At 35.4% G+C, this 20,430-nt stretch overlaps 1 protein-coding gene across 2 annotated transcripts in view; it reads left to right on the top strand.

Annotated features, from left to right (window-relative positions):
- Positions 1–20,430, top strand: part of LOC115211980 (zinc finger and BTB domain-containing protein 4-like) — a 319,288-nt gene that overhangs the window by 292,875 nt on the left and 5,983 nt on the right. For both annotated transcript variants that reach the window (XM_029780755.2, XM_036502983.1), the window contains 2 exons: positions 3,570–3,650; positions 13,346–13,522. In XM_029780755.2, the coding sequence (XP_029636615.1) occupies positions 3,573–3,650; positions 13,346–13,522 (255 nt within the window). In that variant the 5' untranslated portion in view covers positions 3,570–3,572. The remainder of the gene's footprint in view (positions 1–3,569; positions 3,651–13,345; positions 13,523–20,430) is intronic.

Here is a 20,430-nt window from a genome sequence, read left to right as displayed (position 1 = left end):
ATATATTATATATTATATATATATATACACAAACACATAAGAATACGTATATTAAAAGGGGTCCGTAGGGAAACTTATTTAAATAAAAGATTTGGGAACCACTTGTTTGGATGCTCACTGCTGGACACTAAATATATATATTATATATATATATATATATATATATATATAAATATATGTATGTATGTATGTAGTATGTAGGTATGTATGTATGTATGTATGTATGTATGTGTGGGTGTTGTATGTGTGTGTGTGTATGTATATATAATATATGCATACACACACACACACACACACACACACACACACACACCACATACACACATATGTATTAATGCAGATAGCAGTATGCAATGTTTTACCAGAAAGGACGACTAGAACTGCCACTAAATATGACCAAGGTGTTGGAACACCGACATTGCTAGAAATAAGTGCTAAAAAACTCTAATGCTGTAGTTAAAGCACATAATTGTAGACATATGCACTGACATATAAATTATATATATTCACACACACACACACACACACATGAAGCTCATTAGATCGAATGCTCTACAAATCGCCTTATATTTAATCAAAAGAAATAATTAATTACATTGCTGCTGCTGCTACATCGATTTTGTTTTTATTCTTCCCTTAGACTTCATATCTTTCTCGTTGCTATTGGAACAAAGCATTTTGCTTTTGTTGTTGCTGTTGTTTCACCATTGTGTTCGATAAGCAAAGCCTTTCCAGTTATGGCGAAATAGTCAGTAGAAGTTTGCCATTACTTCTGCCGGAGCCGCGTGGAGCTTAGGTGTTTCGTTCATAAACACACACATCGCCCGCTCTACGATTCGAACCCGCGATCCCTCGACCGCGAGTCCGCTGCTCTAACCACTAGGCCATGTGCCTCCACTAGTCACAGATATAATGGATCTATATTATTCGGAAATTTATTTACTTTCATGAAGAAGGCGGCGAGCTGGCAGAATCTTTAGCACGCCGGGCAAAAAATGCTTAGCGGTATTTCGTCTGCCGTTACGTTCTGAGTTCAAATTCCAACGAGGTCGACTTTGCCTTTCATCCTTTCGGGGTCGATTAAATAAGTACCAGTTATGCACTGGGGTCGATATAATCGACTTAATCCGTTTGTCTGTCCTTGCTTGTTCTCTCTGTGTTTAGCCCCTTGTGAGTAGTAAAGAAATAGGTATTTCGTCCACCGCTACATTCTGAGTTCAAACTCAGCTGAGGTCGACTTTGCCTTTTATCCTTTCGGGGTCGATAAATTAAGTACCAGATGAATACTGGGGTCGATGTAATAGACTAGTACCCTCTCCCAAAATTTCAGGCCTTGTGCCTTTAGTAGGAAGGATTTACTTTCATGAAATGAAGCACTTGTTTTTATATTATACTATTCGTTCTCCTTCCGTTGTCGTTGTTATACAAATTACTAGTCGCGTTTGCTTAGAGATTCCTAACACATCAAAGGCGACACTCGACGGTATGTCTTACAAATGACTCCACAAAAACAAAAAAAAAGAGAAAATTCGAGTCCATTTCGATTTAATGAAAATTGAATCAGTACAAATTGATGTATTGATCCAGCTGGGGCGGAAGTAATTTCTTACTGATATATTTCTTCCTTTATCTCTCACACACACAACATATATATATATATATATATATGTGTGTATGTGTGTGTGTGTGTGTATAAAAGATCAAATGATATCATAAAGAAAACGTTCTAATTTCATCAAAGAAACTCTAAGTAGCATTTAGTATAAACGCATTTCATAGATGATATATACGTATGTATGTTTGAGTGCATCGATAAATGTGTGCACACGCACCTACCATATACACCCACACAGAAATCTGTACCTCTCGATTATATATGCATATACTGTATGTATGTATGCATGTATGTATGTATATGTATGTATGTATGTATGTATGTATGTATGTATGTATGTATGTATATATATATATATATGCATATATATATATAAATATATGCATATATATATATATATATAAATATTTGCATATATGTATATATATATATACATACATATATATGTCTATTTAAATATATATATATATATATATATATATATATATATATATATATATATGCATATATGTATATATATATATGTACATATATTTAATTATATGTGTGCGTGTGTGTGTGACTGTGTGCATGTTAAACGAGAGAAAGAGAGAGAGTGTGTGTGTATGTGACACCTTGGGAAAGTGTCTTCTATTATAGCCTTGATCGACCAAGGCCTTGTTATTGGATTTGGTAGATGGAAACTGAAAGAAGCCCGTTGTACATATATATATATATATATATATTATATATATATATATGTAAATTTAAGTGTCTTTGTGTCTGCGTTTGTTCGCCCCCCCCCCATCGCTTGACAACCGATGTTGGTGTGTTTGCGTCCTCATAACTTAATGATTCAGCAAAGAGGCCGATAGAATAAGTACCAGGATTATAAAGAATAAGTCCAAGGGTCGCTTTCTTCGACTAAAAGGCGGTATTCCAGCATGGCTGCAGTCAAATGACTGAAACAAGTAAAAGAATAAAAGAAATCCCTCTCTCCATTCATCTTCTTCACACACTATTCCTCTGAGGGTCGAGGAGGTAAAGTCCTCAATCACCTCCTCCATAGGGCCCTATCAAAAGCAACCGCCATTCTGCTTTCCATTTCCAATCCTTATCGGTTGTTCACTCCTGAACTCGCTTTAGGATTCTGGGATACGCATCCTTTGTCATTCCACCCCACTCCTTCTGAAGGAATTCGCAGGTTTATTGATGCGTATATTCACATTGGCTGAAGACTGCAATATACTTTTCGAACAGGCCTCTTTACCGTAGATCTGAACGCACCCTTTGTTAATCCGTACGACGGCGATTTGGTTTCCTTCCACACCCTTTTCCTATCTGAGATTTTTGTGCTCTTATTCGCACTTGGCACCAAACTGATATTTGCACTTGATCCACGAAATATAAACATATAAGATAAACATAATCGTAAGATCCTGTTTTCGAGTGAGAATGAAATGGGGAGTATTATTGGCCTTAGTAAAATTGTTAGGCGCGAGTTTTAAAATCTTTGATACATTGCTTGCATTAAATATATATTAATAAGGATTACTTAGGCACCATCTTTCAAATTTGTAAAGCCTAACACCGAATGTATGAAATAATACTTACTCACTTTCTTCCCGTGGAAGTTATTCGTGTGACGTCACTGAAAAAATTTCGATTCAACCGGAAATATAAATTCTTTCGTAAACGACAAGTTACCTTTACGCAGATGTTGGCATTTCTAATAGTAGCGACCAAATCTCCTTCAAGTCAGACCCTTCCAAAGTAAAATTAAATGATGGACATATCAGGCATAAAAATTCAATGCGGAATACTACGGTTCGAAATTCGTAATATAGGAACAGTTTCTGCCTAGAATTTTGAAATATAAATATTTATATAATCTTAATGGTTTATATTGTACCTTTTAACAGAACAAATATTATTTTGGTTTCGTCATATTTTTGGTTAATTTTTCTATTTACAGATCATGAAGCTTAGTCGCAAGCTTCACAGCGGGGCGGCTCCAGCCTCGTCAGACAACCAAGAACTAAACGAGCAACAACAGGTAAGAATATTATTAAAATTAATGCTTCAAAAACAAATGTTTCTTTTCTTTGACTCATACACATATTCACACACATACACATACATGTGTATGTGTATATATATATATATATATATATATATATATATATGTGTGTGTGTGTGTGTGTGTGTGTGTACATACATACGTGTATATATATATATATGTGTGTGTGTATATATATATATATATATATATATATATATTATATATATATATATATATATTATATATATATATATATATGTATGTATCTCTACTACATTCAATGATAGATATATGCTTGCATGAATACAGTGTCTACACACACACACGCACACACACACACATTTATATATGAATATGTATATGAATATGTGTATGTATATGTATGTATGAATATGTGTATGAATGTTCTGCATGTGTGTGTGTGCATATATTAGGTTGTTCCAAAAATAATGGCCGCTCTAAGTGTTGTGTTTTGAAAAACAATTTTATCATAGTATTTTAATTATATTTTAGGTGAATTTCGACATACTTAATAATTGATGTATGCTCTTTAATAAGTTTCTACTTATTTCAGACAGAAAACATTCTTGAAGCATAGGCGCCCTTAATTATGAACATGACAAAACAGGACCTTCGCTTACTTTTCTTGTATAAGTTCAAGCTTGGGCACAATGTCTCCCAAATTGTTGTCAATATCAACAGAGCATGGGGAGAGGGGTCCACAAGTGATCGCACAGTATGAAGGCGATTTCAGAGTTTCCGTAGTTGTGAAGATGAAGATGGTAGAGGACGGTCGTGCAGGCTTGAAACTGAACAATTGAAAGCAAAACCCATGTCAAAGTGTCAGAGAAATGTTTCAGGCATTTGGTGTTCATATTACAACGGTCCTATGCAATCTGCAGAAGATTGGTAAGGTGAAAAAGCTCGATAAATGGGTACCGCATGAGCTCAATGAAAATAAAAAAGTTCGACGTTTTGAAGTGTGGTCGATGCTCTTTCTGCGAAACACTAATGCTCCTTTTCTTGACCGAATACTCGCTTGTGACGAAAAGTAGATCCTTTGTGATAACCGTAAACGACCAGGCCAATGGCTTGATCGTGATGAGTTTCCCAAACATTTCCCAAAGCGAACGTTGCATCAGCAAAAGATTATGGTGACTGTCTGGTGATCTACAAGAGGGGTTGTCCATTACAGCTTTCTGGAAGTCAATCAGAGCATTACAGCAGAGGTTCACTGCAATCAACTCGCTGAAATGCATACTCACTTGCCCAAAAAATGAGATCTGCATTGATGAATCGGCGTGGCCTAATTCTGTTCCACGATAAAGCAAGGCCACATGTTGTAAGAATGACGCTACAGAAACTCACAGACTTGGGATACGACACTTTATCACATCCTCCATATTTTCCTAATCTTTCACCCACTGACTACAGTGTTTTTTAAAGCATTTAAACACGCTATTAAGTGATAAAACTTTCAGGTCCAAACCAGAGGTGGAATCAGCTTTCAAAGATTTCTTAGCATCAAAGCCAATAAGTTTTTATCACCGCGACATAAATAATCTCGTTATATCGATGGCAGAGATTCATTCATGTTCACGGCTCATACTTTGACTAATCAAAACATTTCTATTGTTAATTTTTCCAGAATAGAATTATGTTTCTGAAATTGGCCATTATTTTCGGAACAACCTAATATATACACGCACACACATAGACATACTCACAGACAGACAGACAGACAGACAAACAGACAGACATACAGACAGACAGACAGACAGATAGATAGATACATAGATAGACAGATAGATAGATAGATAGATAGATAGATAGATAGATAGATACCATAAAGCAATGATCAGCCCCTAATGAGTCGGGAGTGATCTCTGTTTTCAATTCTAACTTAATACAAGTTGACTTAAAACATAACTTGCGTGAACGCATCATTTTTTCTTTAAACTCCAAGTCTAATAAAACAGTAGAACCATTGACACATACTTAAATGGAACTGGCCTGAAGCTGAGAGCCTTTCTTCTCTACCCAGATCTGCTGCAAAAAGTAGTCAAATATCTCTCAAGTCTGCCATCTTAATAAGTGCGGGGTCACATTAGATGAGGTGGTACTATGAATGCATGACTCATGGCTGTAAACTGATCGATATCGACTATATCAGGGCTGATTTGAAGTAAACAACAAAACGGTCCTTTGGAGGCTAGACTCCTCTGTGTTGTATTTAGGATATTTTATTAGCTCAGCAGAGACGAAAGATATCTGATGACAATAAATGCCAAATTGGAACGGAAACTGGGATCGAAACATGTTATTGGTTAATGTGAACTATTTATTTTTTTATTCATTTATTGTGCACAAGCATCAAAACTGTGATCATATGAAATAAAAGTCTTAGAAAGAAGTAGTGATGTTCATGCAAGTCTAAATAAAATACATTAGCTACATGAATGAAGTGATGCGGTTTCCGTCCGCTGAGAGCGGAAAATAGCGGAAACCCAATCTTCTTTGTATTTCATTTCTTAAGTATTTAAACAAGAGTGATGTTCGTAGGAATGTCTTTAAGAAGAAGTTAAAAGATCCATGCTTAGTTGTTGATAACATACATAGAGTAGATTGACTGGCGTAAGTGATGCTATTAAAACTGTCTGCTTGTTGCTAATCCTATTAGAGATTTTTCTATATTTTGCCTTTCTTACAAAATAGAGTAAGAATGTGATATCAAATAACGCCGACTTCTAACACACGTTTTAGGAGATAAAATCCGATGCAATCAACTCGAGTGACCATGTTTTTCGATCTGATAGATATAATGGTAGATTCAAGGAGGTGAACGCTGAGATGGTCGGTGTCAAATGATTTCCAAAGTCATCTAGAAATGTTAATAATACTAACTCCAATAGATACATAAATAATTGTAGTTGAAAAGTTGCTTTATTGGTAGATTTTGTTTATATAAATGTCAACACATGCACGTGTGTGTGTGTTTGCGTGTATGTGTGTATGAAGGCGCGTGGCCTTGTCGTTAGGGTATTGCATTCGCGAACGTGGGATCATGATTTCGATCCCGGACCGGCTGCACGTTGTGCTCTTGAGCAAAACACTTCTTTTCACTTGGTTCCAGTCCAGTCAGCAGTGAACAAATAACACTGCAAAGGTCTAAACTTCCGATCAGAGGAAATGTTGACCTGTACTCACCTTGCCAGCGAGGTGGCATCATTCCCAAGCTAAAATGTTACAAAGCACATTGTGATCAGCGATGTATGACAACATCCGATAGTTTGGTCGATCACGTGATATAGACATACACACACACACACACATATATATATATATATATATATATATATATATATATATATATATATACACACATACATGATTGTGTGAATGTGTACGTATGTAGACATTATGAACGCAGGAGGTTTTATGACTATGTATTGTGAGAATATGGTTGCGTGTATTTTATATCTTTTATCTTTCTTTTTCTACCTATAAGAATAATTTCCTTTTACTCTACGGTTTTTCTTAGTGTCTATTGACATTAATAGCCTACGAGAATGTATCGTAAATCTTAGTTTCGATATTCGAAGCTCCGAGTACTTGAATGATAACTTACTGATTGTCCTAGATTATACATACATACATACATACATACATACTTATATATATATATATATATATATATATATATATATATATATATAATTCTCTATTTACCTAATATCGAGGTTCCATTCTTTTGTTGTTACTTTTTATTATTATTATTATTATTATTATTATTATTATTATTATTATTATTATTATTATCATTATATATATACATATATATACATACATACATGTATATATATATATATATATATATATATATATATAGATATATATATATATATAAAGAAAGGGAAATAAGAGTTTGTAGATTAATACAATCCTCAAACACGTAAACTGCATCAGTGGCGTGAAATAGAATGTGGAGATGGGGTCACATATAATATAGAAAGCCTTCAACTCGATTTCATGCGCAGATCTTATGCCAATGTAATGATAAACTTTTATAGTGGCACATTGCCATAAATATCTCGGTGAGGTTGTATAACCGAACGGATCCCCTATAGAATTTGACATGCTCTTTGAGTCCAGAAGAAAGTAAAGCAAAATCGGCTATGGTTGGTGGGGCTTCAACCGCGAACGTAAAGAGATGTCAGTTAATATGTGTAGGATTTTACGTGATGTTATAATATTTGCATCATATAACCAATTTAACATTTTTCAATTTTTTTTATTCAGGCCCAACACCAGCAATTTTGGGGGGAGGAGAACTAGTTGAAACTATAGACTCCAGTAATGCATCGGTACTTTATTTTAATGATCCACGATAGATGAAATTCAAAAATGACCGCTATTGGATTTGAACTCAGATTATAAAGAGCGAAGATATACGACGATATTCTTTTCCAACGTAGGGGAGCGAGCTGGCAGAATCGTTAGTACGCCGGGCTAAATGCTTATCGTTATTTCGTCTGCCGTTAGGCTCTGAGTTCAAATTCCGCCGAGGTCGACTTTGTCTTTCATCCTTTCGGAATCAATAAATTAAGTACCAGTTACGCACTGGGGTCGATGTAATCGACTTAATTTCTTTGTCCTTGTTTGTCTTCTCTATGTTTAGCCCCCTGTGGGCAATAAAGAAAAAAAAGATATTCTTTTCCAACGTTCTAACGAGTCTGCCAGTTCGTCGCCTTAATTGTTTTCATCAGAATAAGTTTAATCTCGGTATTCTTCATAATAATGACTACCAAAACTGAAATGTAATTCTTGGTGAAACCCGAAATCCTTAAACAATCTTTTCTTACTTTTCTTTTTTGGGAGATGTGTGGTGTGCATTTTGAATATTTAAACTGAAGAGAGCGCAATAATAAGTGAATATTTTCTATGTTTAAAATCTAGTGAATCGGTTGTTCTCACTTAAAATACTGTAGAAGCAAGGGCTTCAGCTGTAAGTTTTCCAAGGTTCAGAGCGCAAATTAAAATTAACATATTCCTCATTTGGAGTAGTTCGGCCAAGGAGCCCAATGACCCCCAACGCCTATAATATCCGAGCTGGTTGTACGATGTAGTTCACTTGTGAGAAAAAAATTATATTAGTCTTATTTCAGAAACATTTTTGGTGTAAAATGGAATGAATTTTTGAATATTATTTAGCATTTAAATAATTAATAAGCAACTATTTATCAATTGCGACCATTAATAATGAAATCGCGGTTAAAAGTTGAAGTTTATTACTGCAGACTTGCTAAATCTAATAATCAAATTAATGAATATTTTTATGTGAAAACATTAAATTTGAAATTACATAAAATATTTGTGCTGCACCATTATATATAATAGATGATGATAGTATAGCTACTTTGCTTTCGTAAGCAGAATGTTAAAGATTATGAGAACTCAACTATAGCAGAATATATTTAAACCTTACCCATTGCATGCAGACATCTAAATAAACTTATAATAAAGGTTAAATGTGAATAACAAATCTTACTTGGAACCATGTCACTATGCATGCTATAGTCATCATTATACGCATGGTTTATAAACATGAGTATGTCTTAAGATTTTAATGACAGTTCTAATTTTTTCCAGTTAAATATAGGTTAAATTGCTTCTAATTTATCCAAATGTATCAAAGGTTGTGTACAGTGATAACACTAACATTCCTTCAAATTCAAAATGTATTGTGTTCAATATCATGAAAAATGTATACATAGCAATACAAAACCTAAATTAGTATCAAATAAAGAAGACAAAATGTATTTTATTTACACAGAAGAAATAATTCAGTGACATAGAGATTAACACAGTTAATCTTCATGTCACTGCTTTTGAATATTCTTCGTATTTAACTGTAAGTAATATATTCCTGGTTTTGAATATCGAGCTACATAATTATTTTTGAGATAAACCAGGCAACAAGAATGTTTAAAATTACTTTTAAATTGCCAAACAGAATAACAAATAATAAATAAAAACACCAGTGTCTGTGTGTGTGCACATATAATATATATACCGACTATTGATCGACATATATAGAAACTGCTATTTGGATAGTAGTTTTGTAATTTAGAAAACATGAATAAAAAATATTATATGAAAGATAACATATTCCTGTTGAACAGAAGAATATTGGATGATTCATTAAAAGATAACGTGACATGCCAACGTCTTGCTGATTCTGGAGTGTAAAATGGAAGAACTGAATTCTAAAATTAATGGTAAAAGTGATATTCCTGATCAGAGTACTCGGCTGGTTTGCGTAGGTGTGAACTAGAGAGGAAGTTCGCACTATTTCTTGTTGGCAAAATTCAAAAGACGCACGACGTAAAATTATAGATTCACAAAACAAAGAAAAAAATACATGCTTTATTATAATCAGTTTTCTGTTTATAAAAGAGAAATATGGAATGAAAACTGTAAATGTCTTGTGTTTTGTCCCAGTGTATCAATCACTTTTTGAATGAGTTCATGTGAACCAATCAATCACTTTTTAAGTGAGTCTCTGTTTGATCTTAAAATACATTTTCTCGATGGACACTCATCACTCAGAATCCAGATAAACGTTTATCTGCCATAGTTGACCCGAACCAGGTTTTATTCTCAAATTTCAATTGTAATACTGTACAAACAACTGGATAATAATCATGAAATGAAGACAAGTATAATTATGATAGAGCAGAGGCGTGGAAATTTTTTCCTGTTGGAAGGCCACATTGAAGTTAAATGCCTTCTGACCACGACCAAGCTGCATTACACTATATTTCATGCTACTACTTTTAAACCGCGGTTATAAAATAAAATGTAAAATATTAGAACCTTAGAACCCGTCCCCTACATGTTTAGAAGTAACTTTTGTCCGGACAGGATATGCTTAAATATAAAAGTCGCAACGGTTGTCTTTAGAGGAGACTCACGTGGCAATAACTCAATGCTTAGCCTGAGCTACATTTTACACTTACATTGGCCAAAAGCAAATACAAGAGTAAATGGAGAAGTATTAATAGTTGTAATTAGTTGCTAATTAACTGAAAAAATGGACAATAAATAAAATTTCATCAACAAAAATATCTTTCAGAATAAGCATTTTCCCTCAAACGTATCCAACTATTTCTTTACTACCCACAAGGGGCTAAACACAGAGGGGACAAACAAAGACAGACAAACGGATTAAGTCGATTACTTCGACCACAGTGCGTAACTGGTACTTAATTCATCAACCCCGAAAGGATAAAAGGCAAAGTCGACCCCCCCCCCTCAAACGTATCCACCTCCCACACACTGCAGCCGGTCTTCCACTTCTGATCTTAAATTGCAGCAATGGCAAAATAGTAACTTGATCAATATTCTCAGCATATCGTTATTCATCTAAAACCACAAGTCTGTGGAAATAACTCCTGGATACAAAATCCTGGTCTCATGACACCAATATTATATGAATTTCAAACAGATGTTCGAAGGCAGCATTGAAGTTAAATGCCATCTGAAAATATCACATTAGAATATGTATAACATATATTTTATACTTAAACTGAACTGTTTTATAAAACATAATTATTGATAAAATTGATATGGACGAATTTTATCAGGTAACCTAAATGCTTTAAAAGCTTATTTTAATATAAAGCTATCACAGTCATCTCTAAATGGGTATAAATGGCGATAAAGGTTTGTGATAAATGCGTGTGCTAAGTTACAGTTCACATTTACATTTTCCGAAAGTAATTACTTATTAGTATGAATGACGATAAATGGTTTCTTTCCGAAGATACCCACTTCGTGTTACATATATATTAAATTATAAAGAGTTACATATATATTAAATTAAAAATACATTCCAGTACATTATTTTCCCTCAAGCGTTGTAATTCTTTCAGCAAGCTGCACCTAGACTATTAAACGAGCGCAAGTTCCCAACTCGTGATATAAAATAACAACTATATAAAAGTAACAAAAAAAAACCCTACTTTTCTCCTCAAGAAATATCTGCGTAATTTACTGCAAATAAAGCAACAACAGCCACCATTACTCAGCATCGCCAATTGCAGATGGATTTGGCGGCTGCAACTGAACTTTTATCACCATAGAGTTTCAGGTAATATCATTTAATGTACTGGTTCATGTCTTTATTCATACCTAGCCTCATTCACCCTGGCCTCTGCCCTTTTCTGTTTTTTTTTTAACACAGATCGTTCGATGTCAAAAATTAGTAACGAACTGTATATTTAGCTCTATGTTGTATTTTTTTTTCCTATGAAACTTTTGCTTCCTATCTAAGTAAATGAAATTAACTTTAAAAACAAAGTATAGCTTGTGTCAAGTAATTTCCCATACAACTGCATCAGACAGAACTAAAATTCCCACCGGTTCTTTGGGTTTTCCATCCACTGTTCGTTAGAAGGCAGCTTAACTGTCAAAGAATCATTTCACTTTTCACACCTGTGAAAATAATAAGAAAATACACCGACAATAATAAGCCGACAGCTGTCTAGTTGAGCACATCTCATCATCTAATTAACAAGTCTTGTGTTTTGGCAAAGAATATCATTATAACTCATTGATGTTATTCAAAAAGAGACAATTGCCGAGTGTTTTAAGCGCCAGAACTAAAGCTAGTTTTCGCAAAGATTAGCAAAGAACATCTTTTATTTTGGCTATTTTATTTTTATTTTTTGTTTTATGCCACACTCAGAGGAATTTTACGCTGCGTTTCATTGGAGATAAATAGCAAAATTATTTCACAGATGAATAGCAAGATTATTTGACTGTAACAAATTATTTCTTCTCTCCGTACGCTGGTGAAAATGTTATTTAACTGCGAAAGTTAATCTACAGTAAATATTGTCTCTCCCAGTACTACGAAAATAATTTTCGTACACTCCCAGCGCTTGGGTACTTATATAGATGCTATGGATAAGTTCTGTGGGTCATTTCGGATTCAGGTTTATCAAAAGTACTTGTGCTGAGTTAAAAGCAGAAAATCGACCATTCTCTAGTTTCTCTACAATGATCGGATGAGTGAAATGTTTGTATAGAAATTCTTTCAAACACTTTTGTAAATATATTTTACATTTGTAGCTATCACATTAATAGGGGTGAGAGAAATAAGTTGTAAAGCCGTTTGTACCTTCTCCAAGAGCATTTGGCAACATATGGAAAATTAAATGACTATAAGTGGTTCTATTGAACCCACTTCACAAGACCAGCTTACTAAGACTTGGCTTTCTGGTGACAATCACGATTAAAATTATTCCAGGTTTTGTAGCGAACAACGTAAAGTCGAGTGTATCAACGTGACTTCACTGTTTTCAATTATTCTACTGAAGCAATACAAATAGCAAACAAAGTTAAGCAATTTTTTAGTTTTAACTCAGAGCTTCGAAGGCAGGAACTTAATACTTCACTGTATTTAATTCTATATTTTATTGCTTCTTTTAATATATTTTTAGCTTACAGACTTAAATGATATGAATTACAAAAAGGTTTCTTCATTAAGCCATTGAATTTTCAGAACACCAATAGCAGTGTTGTGCCATAGCAACTAAAGGCACATTCACAAAAGCTGTGTTGTGCTAAATAACAATTATTTCCAACGTATCTAATTTTTGCTTTCGATTTTGTTTATTTTTCAGACAACTGACTGCCAATCTGATGCTCAACCGTTACTGGCAGATGAAGTAAACAATGATATAGTTACCGAATTCTTTTCTTCTACATTGCAAGCACGCTCTAATATATTAAATGGCAGCCTAGGCCCATTACACTTACCTCCGCACAGGAGCATCACATCCCCTCAACACCCAACTCAGGTAAAGTATTATATCTTGTATATGACTTAATAGAAATCCTAAACATGGCTGTTTTCCCTTGGTGCAAACGATTCCGGACTGTGTTGCTTTAATTGCTGATGCTTTCTGCAGATATTAATTCAATTCCATGAGGTACAAATCCAACTTTATAAGGATTGACATGATATGTAATTCCTTAGTGAAAGATCAATCACGAATGGGATTCGCTTCCACAAAGCCTGTAATGCGACGCTTTATTCTCTCTGTCATCGTAACCGATGCAATGACAATACAAATATTCACCTGAACAAGGGAAATACTTGACTGCAACAGAGGAGAGATGGGGAAAATTTGCTATTAAATTTAATATTGTTCCCTTCGTTCTTTCTTTGTTGAAATTCCACCAATTTGACTTTCTTTCGTCTCCTTCAGATCGATGTCCTAATTACTATCAATATATTACTACATTTGGCAGAATCGTTGGCACGCCGGGCGAAATGCTTAGCGATATTTCGTCTGTCTTTACGTTCTGTGTTCAAATTTCGCCGAGGTCGACTTTGCCTTTCATCTTTTCGGGATCGATAAAATAAGTACCAGTTGCGTACTGTGGTCGATCTAATCGACTCCATGACTTATTCTTTATAAGCCTAGTACTTATTCTGTCGGTCTTTTTTGCCGGACCGCTAGTTTACGGGGACATAAACACACCAACATCGGTTGTCAAGCGATGGTAAGGAGACAAACACAGACTCACAAATACATACATACGTATGCACATATATATATATATGCATATATACGACGGGCTTCTTTCAGTTTCCGTCTACCAAATCCACTCACAAGGCTTTGGTCGGTCCGAGGCTATAGTAGAAGACACTTGTCCAAGGTGCCACGCAGTGGAACTGAGCCCGGAACCATGTGCTTTGGAAGCAAGCTTCTTACCACACAGCCACTACTGCACCTATGTTTGTCATAAAACCTTCCAACTCAGCCATGTACGCCATCGTAGCTGGTGGCGAACTTCGTAATATTGTTAATACATTGAGCGTATTAGGCGGGGTTCGCTCTTTTCTCGCTGCAGTATTTCTCTCTTGGTTTCTGCTAATCATTGTCAATGTTGTTGTTATCAGTAATGTTGTTTTTATTACTGTTACTGTTCTTGCTGCTGCTGTTGGTGTTGAGCGAACGGTCTTCGTCCCAGAGCTCGCAACATGGGAGAAGTCCGAAACGTGGTCCTTTGCTCTTCGTAAGACCCGCAGAAGAGAAAGCAGGTCAACCCCCGACACCGAGAGCATCGACGGATGGATGAATGTGCATACAGGCTCAGCGGTTGCATAGGAAGTCGGGGACAAGAAACAGGAAGAAAGAGCGAGAGAAAGTTGGGGCGAAAGACTACAACAGGGGTCGCCACCACCCCCTGCTGGAGCCTCGTGGAGCTTTAGGTGTTTTCGCTCAATAAACTCACACAACGCCCGGTCTGGGAATCGAAACCGCGAGTCCGCTGCCCTAACCATTGGGCCATTGCGCCTCCACTGTTGTTGCTGCTCTACGTGTATTGTTGTTAGTGTTGTTCCTGGTATCAAGAAAGCCATACCGCCATTATAAACCTCCAAATCACTCGTTCTTGTATGACTGACTGTGTGTAGACTTCACTGTGTATTCAGTTTAATGTTGGCAGTTATTTCGTTATGTGTTTTTTTTTATTTTTTACATCTCATATGATATCTCGCAACTATACTGACGTCATTCATTGTCTGGTAAATGATTGGATCAAAGTAGAACTGAATAATTATGATAAATGTATAAACACCATTAATAGTCAAATACAAACAGGATCAATGTTTTTGTCAGAATTGTGGTTAGAAATACATCATAATTAACGTTTAGCAGAAACGTCTCAGCAAAGTATCGAAAAATAAAGTAAACTATAGGCCTTCGGCTAAATACCAGTGACAGTAGCAACTACAAACTGATTATTGTGAAACGTCTGCGTTTCTCCAAACGTTTCTCATCAAACGAGATCGCCAAAGTGGTCGAACCGCTAGGTCGACCACTTTGGCGAACAGCTAGGTGTCATTTTATCGCTCTCCTTTGGTGAACCGCGGTGTCATTTTATCGATCCCATTTGTCGAACCGCTGTCATTTTATCGATCCTGTTTGTCGAACCGCTAGGTCAATTTATCGATCTCATTTGGCGAACCGCTAGTTCATTTTATCGAACCTGCTTGGTGAACCGCTAGGTTATTTTATCGATCCCTTTGGCGAACCGCTATGTCATTTTATCCATTTGTTTGCCGAAACGCTAAGTCATTTTATCGATCACCATTGGCGAACCGCTAAGTCATTTTGCCGATTTCGTTTGGCGAGCCGCTAAGTCATTTTATTGATCTCGTTTGTCGAACCACTAAGTCAATTTATCGATCACGTTTGCCGAACCGCTATGTCATGTTATCGATATCGTTTGTCGAACTGCTAAGTCATTTTATCGATCTCGTTTGTCGAACCTCTAAGTTGTTTAATCGATAGCCTCTGCCGAACCAGTAATTTATTTTATCTATCTATCTCCTATGGCGAACCGCTAAGTCATTTTATCGATTTCGATTGGCGAACCACAAAGCTATTTTACCGATCTTGTTTGATGAACCGCGAGATTATTTTATCGATCTCCTTTGGCACACCGCTATGTTAATTTATCCATCTCTTTGCCGAACCGCTTAGTTCCTCTTTGGCGAACCGCTAAGTTATTTTATCGATCATGTTTGGCGAACCGCAACATTATTTTATTGATCTCTGTTGGCATACCGCCATGTTATTTTTATCGATCTACTTTGGCGAACCGCTAAGTTGTTTTGTCGATCACCTTTGGCGAACTGCTAAGTTATTTTGTCGATCACGTTTGCGAACCGCTCACTTATTTTATCGATCACCTTTGGCGTACCGTTACGTTATTTTATCGATCTCCTTTGGTGAACCGCTAACTTATTTTATCGATCCCCTTTGGGGAAGCGCTAAATTATTTTATCGATCTCATGTTTAGGTGCAAATAATTTCATCTTGCTTTTAAGGCGGTGAACTGGCAGAATCGTTAGTGTGCCGTGCAAAAATGCTCAACGGCATTTCCTTTGTCTTTACGTTGTGAGTTCCGATTCCGCCGAGATAAACGTTGCTTTTCATCCTTTCGGATCGAAAAAATAAGTACCAGTTGAGCACTGGAGGGTCCATGTAATCGTCTTACCCTCTTTCTCCCGAGTGTGCAGGCCTTGTGCCAAAATTTGAAACCCCTATGTAAATACATTATAGTCATCGACTTTCACAATTCGTCTGCGACTAATAGTTATCCTTTTACTTCTGCTTCTCAATATAGTTTAGGGGAGATGAAATGCACACAACATATCCGAGTACAAAATCAATTCTGGTGATATGACACAATGTCTTTGTTATCCTATGCAAGCCACACCCACACGCCTGTATACCTCACCCAAGTCAAAGACAGCTATTACATTACCAAACAGCACTTTCGTTACTAGCTAACCGCTAACTCCACATGACAAACTGTCTTGAGACTACAAATTTATCATCATCACAACATACACTCACACACTAATAAACAAAGCAAAACGCTTTCGTAAACTTCAAAAGCATCCACTACCAACGCAACTAACAAAATTAAATTTCAGAAGACCACAACAAAGATACTTCAGTAAATAAATTTAGTAAATTAAGTGTTGGCACATCTTGCCACCAAGAGAAGCACATATTCCATAAGCGACATCAGAAATACACAACTTAAATAATCAATCTGATTAAAAGATATATCACACTAACATCACACACAAGAGAAATAAAACTCAGGAAATCAAACAAAATATAACAATTTAGAAAATTGACGAACGTTTCTATCTACAAAAAAAGAAGTAAATTATACAAATGAATGGCCACCTTCAGCTAATTTAACATTCATCATCTTTCATGTCACAAGGACTTCAAATAGTTTATCCACACTCCAACAATTTCATTAATGGAAGCTTTTGGGAAAAGTCAGCCGTTAAAACCATCTGAAGGGAGAGAGAAGGAAAGATCAAATACACACTCTCCTTCTGGACCAAAAGTTCAAACCGCTTCCTTCTATGAGACACAAGAAACAGAATAAAGAGGTCCAGGAAACGAAAAGCCCCCGGTGGTTCAAGAAGGGCATGATAAACTTACAAACATACACATGAAGTGCTTAATGTTGGCGGCAACGCTTTCAACCTTTCATGAAAATGTTTCTAAATTCCGATAATCTGGAATATAGGAATGAGGAAAATATCTCACCATTTGAAAGCCCAGCAGAAATCTTGCAGCATCACACAGATCCACCATGTTCGTCTACACACTTCCAAGTGTTTTAGAAATACGCATGCTCCTTCATAAACACACCTTCTCTAAGACTTTTAGAAACACGCATCCTTTGTCATTGCCACTTAATACATTCATCTATCTCACAGTCCAGACTCAAGCCACACCTCCTCTCCTATCTCACAGACTCCCAGCAACCCAACGCAGACAATAGCGCTGATGGATTAAGAAAACTCTAGCGCTGATGGGTTTAATTACCATCGGTAAAAGCCATGGGTTCCACTCAGTTCTCTACTCCTCACATAGACACACTCCGAAGAGCCAACAATATACATAATATTTCCAGTCAGTTAAGATCAGAAACCATGAGAGCCAGTACCTGGTACGGCATCACGGCTTTAAGTAATGATAATAATAATAATAATAATAATAATAATAATAATGATAATGATGATAATAATAATAACAATAATAATAATAATAATAATGATACTACTACTACTACTAATAATAATAATAATAATAATAATGATACTACTACTACTACTAATAATAATAATAATAATAATAATAATAATAAAAATAATAATAATAATAAAAATAATAATAATAATAATAATAATAATAATAATAATAATAATGATACTCATGATAATAATAGTAATAATAATGATGATACTAATAATAATAATAGTAATAATAATAATGATACTAATAATAATAATGATACTAATAATAATAATAATAATAATAATAATAATAATAATAATAAATGCCCTGATGCAGTACCAGGCAGTGGCCCTCATGGCTTCTGATCTTAACTGATTGGAAGTGTTATCATGTACATTGTTTTGTCTTGGTATAAAAGATGGGCTACAGCAAATATTCTGCTCAATACCACAGATTTGCTTGTCAGTTGTTTGACCTTAACCAGTTGAACATGTCCCTTAGTGGCTGACGATATGTGCATCTCTGATCACGAGCAGAAGTAGTGGTGGAGCATCATAGCCATGTGTTGAGAGGGATTCTTTGGGGTTTGAATAGTTCACCTCTGGAAACATGGGTGGTTCTTTCAACATCCTTAAACAACCCTTATTCAGGGACCGTTTGAGCGGGATGGGCTACTCAACCTGAAGAAAATTCTAACTGGGCCCCACCTGCAAGGTCATGTGCTGTTTATCTTGATATGAGATCACCATGTCGCGCACATATGGTTGTGATTTATGTGCCTGGTGTACCTTTATCAGACAGGTAGTCATGATGGGTATATTGGGCTTCGTATATTTTACCCCAGTGTCACATTGATGGCATGAACTGCTCTCTCACTCAATAATAATAATAATGATACTAATAATAATAATAATAATAATAATAATAATAATAATAATAATAATATAATAATAATGATACTACTACTACTACTACTACTACTACTACTACTACTACTACTACTAATAATAATAATAATAATATAATAATAATAATAATAATAATAATAATAATCCAGACAGTGGCTCTCATGGCTTCTGATCTTGACTGATTGGAAGTGTTATCATGTACGTGGTTTTGTCTTGGTATAAAAGATGGGCTACAGCAAATATTCTGCTCAATACCACAGATTTGCTTGTCAGTTGTTTGACCATAACCAGTTGAGCATGTCCCTTAGTGGCTGACGTTATGTGCATCTCTGATCACAAGCAGAAGTAGTGGGGGAGCATCATAGCCATGTGTTGAGAGGGATTCTTTGGGGTTTGAATAATTCACCTCTGGAAACATAGGTGTTTCGTTCAACATCCTTAAACAACCCTTATTCAGGGACCTTTTGAGTGGGATGAGTTACTCGACCAGAAGAAAATTCTAACTGGGCCCCCACCTGAGATCACCATGTCGCGCACATATGGTTGTGATGCATGTATGCATGTGCCTGGTGTACTCTTATCAGACGAGTAGTCATGATGGATATACTGGGCTTCGTATAGTTTACCCCAGCGTCACATGGATAGCATGCACTGCTCTCTTACTCAATAATAATAATAATAATAATAATAATAATAATAATAGTTATTATGAAGACGAAAACAACAGCAATCGATCGGTTTCTGGATATAATGGAAAGCTTAAAAAGATTAAATTGGAGTAGATCGTCACAATGGAGTATATTGTGTTTGTTGAAGGTATTCCCAGGAAACTCGGTATTTAAAGAAATAATACAATCTGGATACAAAAAAACAACATCCACTTGAGATATAGTTTAGTGATATCACGATATATGAATGGAAGGGATTTTATATCAATGATCTGGAATAAAGAAAACTGTATAACTGTATAGTCTGGAGCAGAAAAGATAACGCTGAATGGATTGGAAAGAGAAGTAGCAAAGATGGATGATTCTAAAAAAATGAATGCAGCCTCTACTACGTCTTAAGTGTGTATATGTATGTGTGTGTGTGTGTGTGTATACGCATACACGCATACATATATTACATATATGCATATATATATATGTGTGTGTGTGTGTGTGTATAATAATAATAATAATAATAATAATAATAATAATAATAATAATAATATATGTATGTGTGTGTATGTGA

Source organism: Octopus sinensis, linkage group LG5 (genome assembly GCF_006345805.1).
Source record: "Octopus sinensis linkage group LG5, ASM634580v1, whole genome shotgun sequence".
Classification (NCBI taxonomy): Eukaryota; Metazoa; Mollusca; class Cephalopoda; order Octopoda; family Octopodidae; genus Octopus; species Octopus sinensis.
Note: the sequence above shows the minus strand (reverse complement) of the source record. Positions and strands in the feature narration are given on the sequence as shown.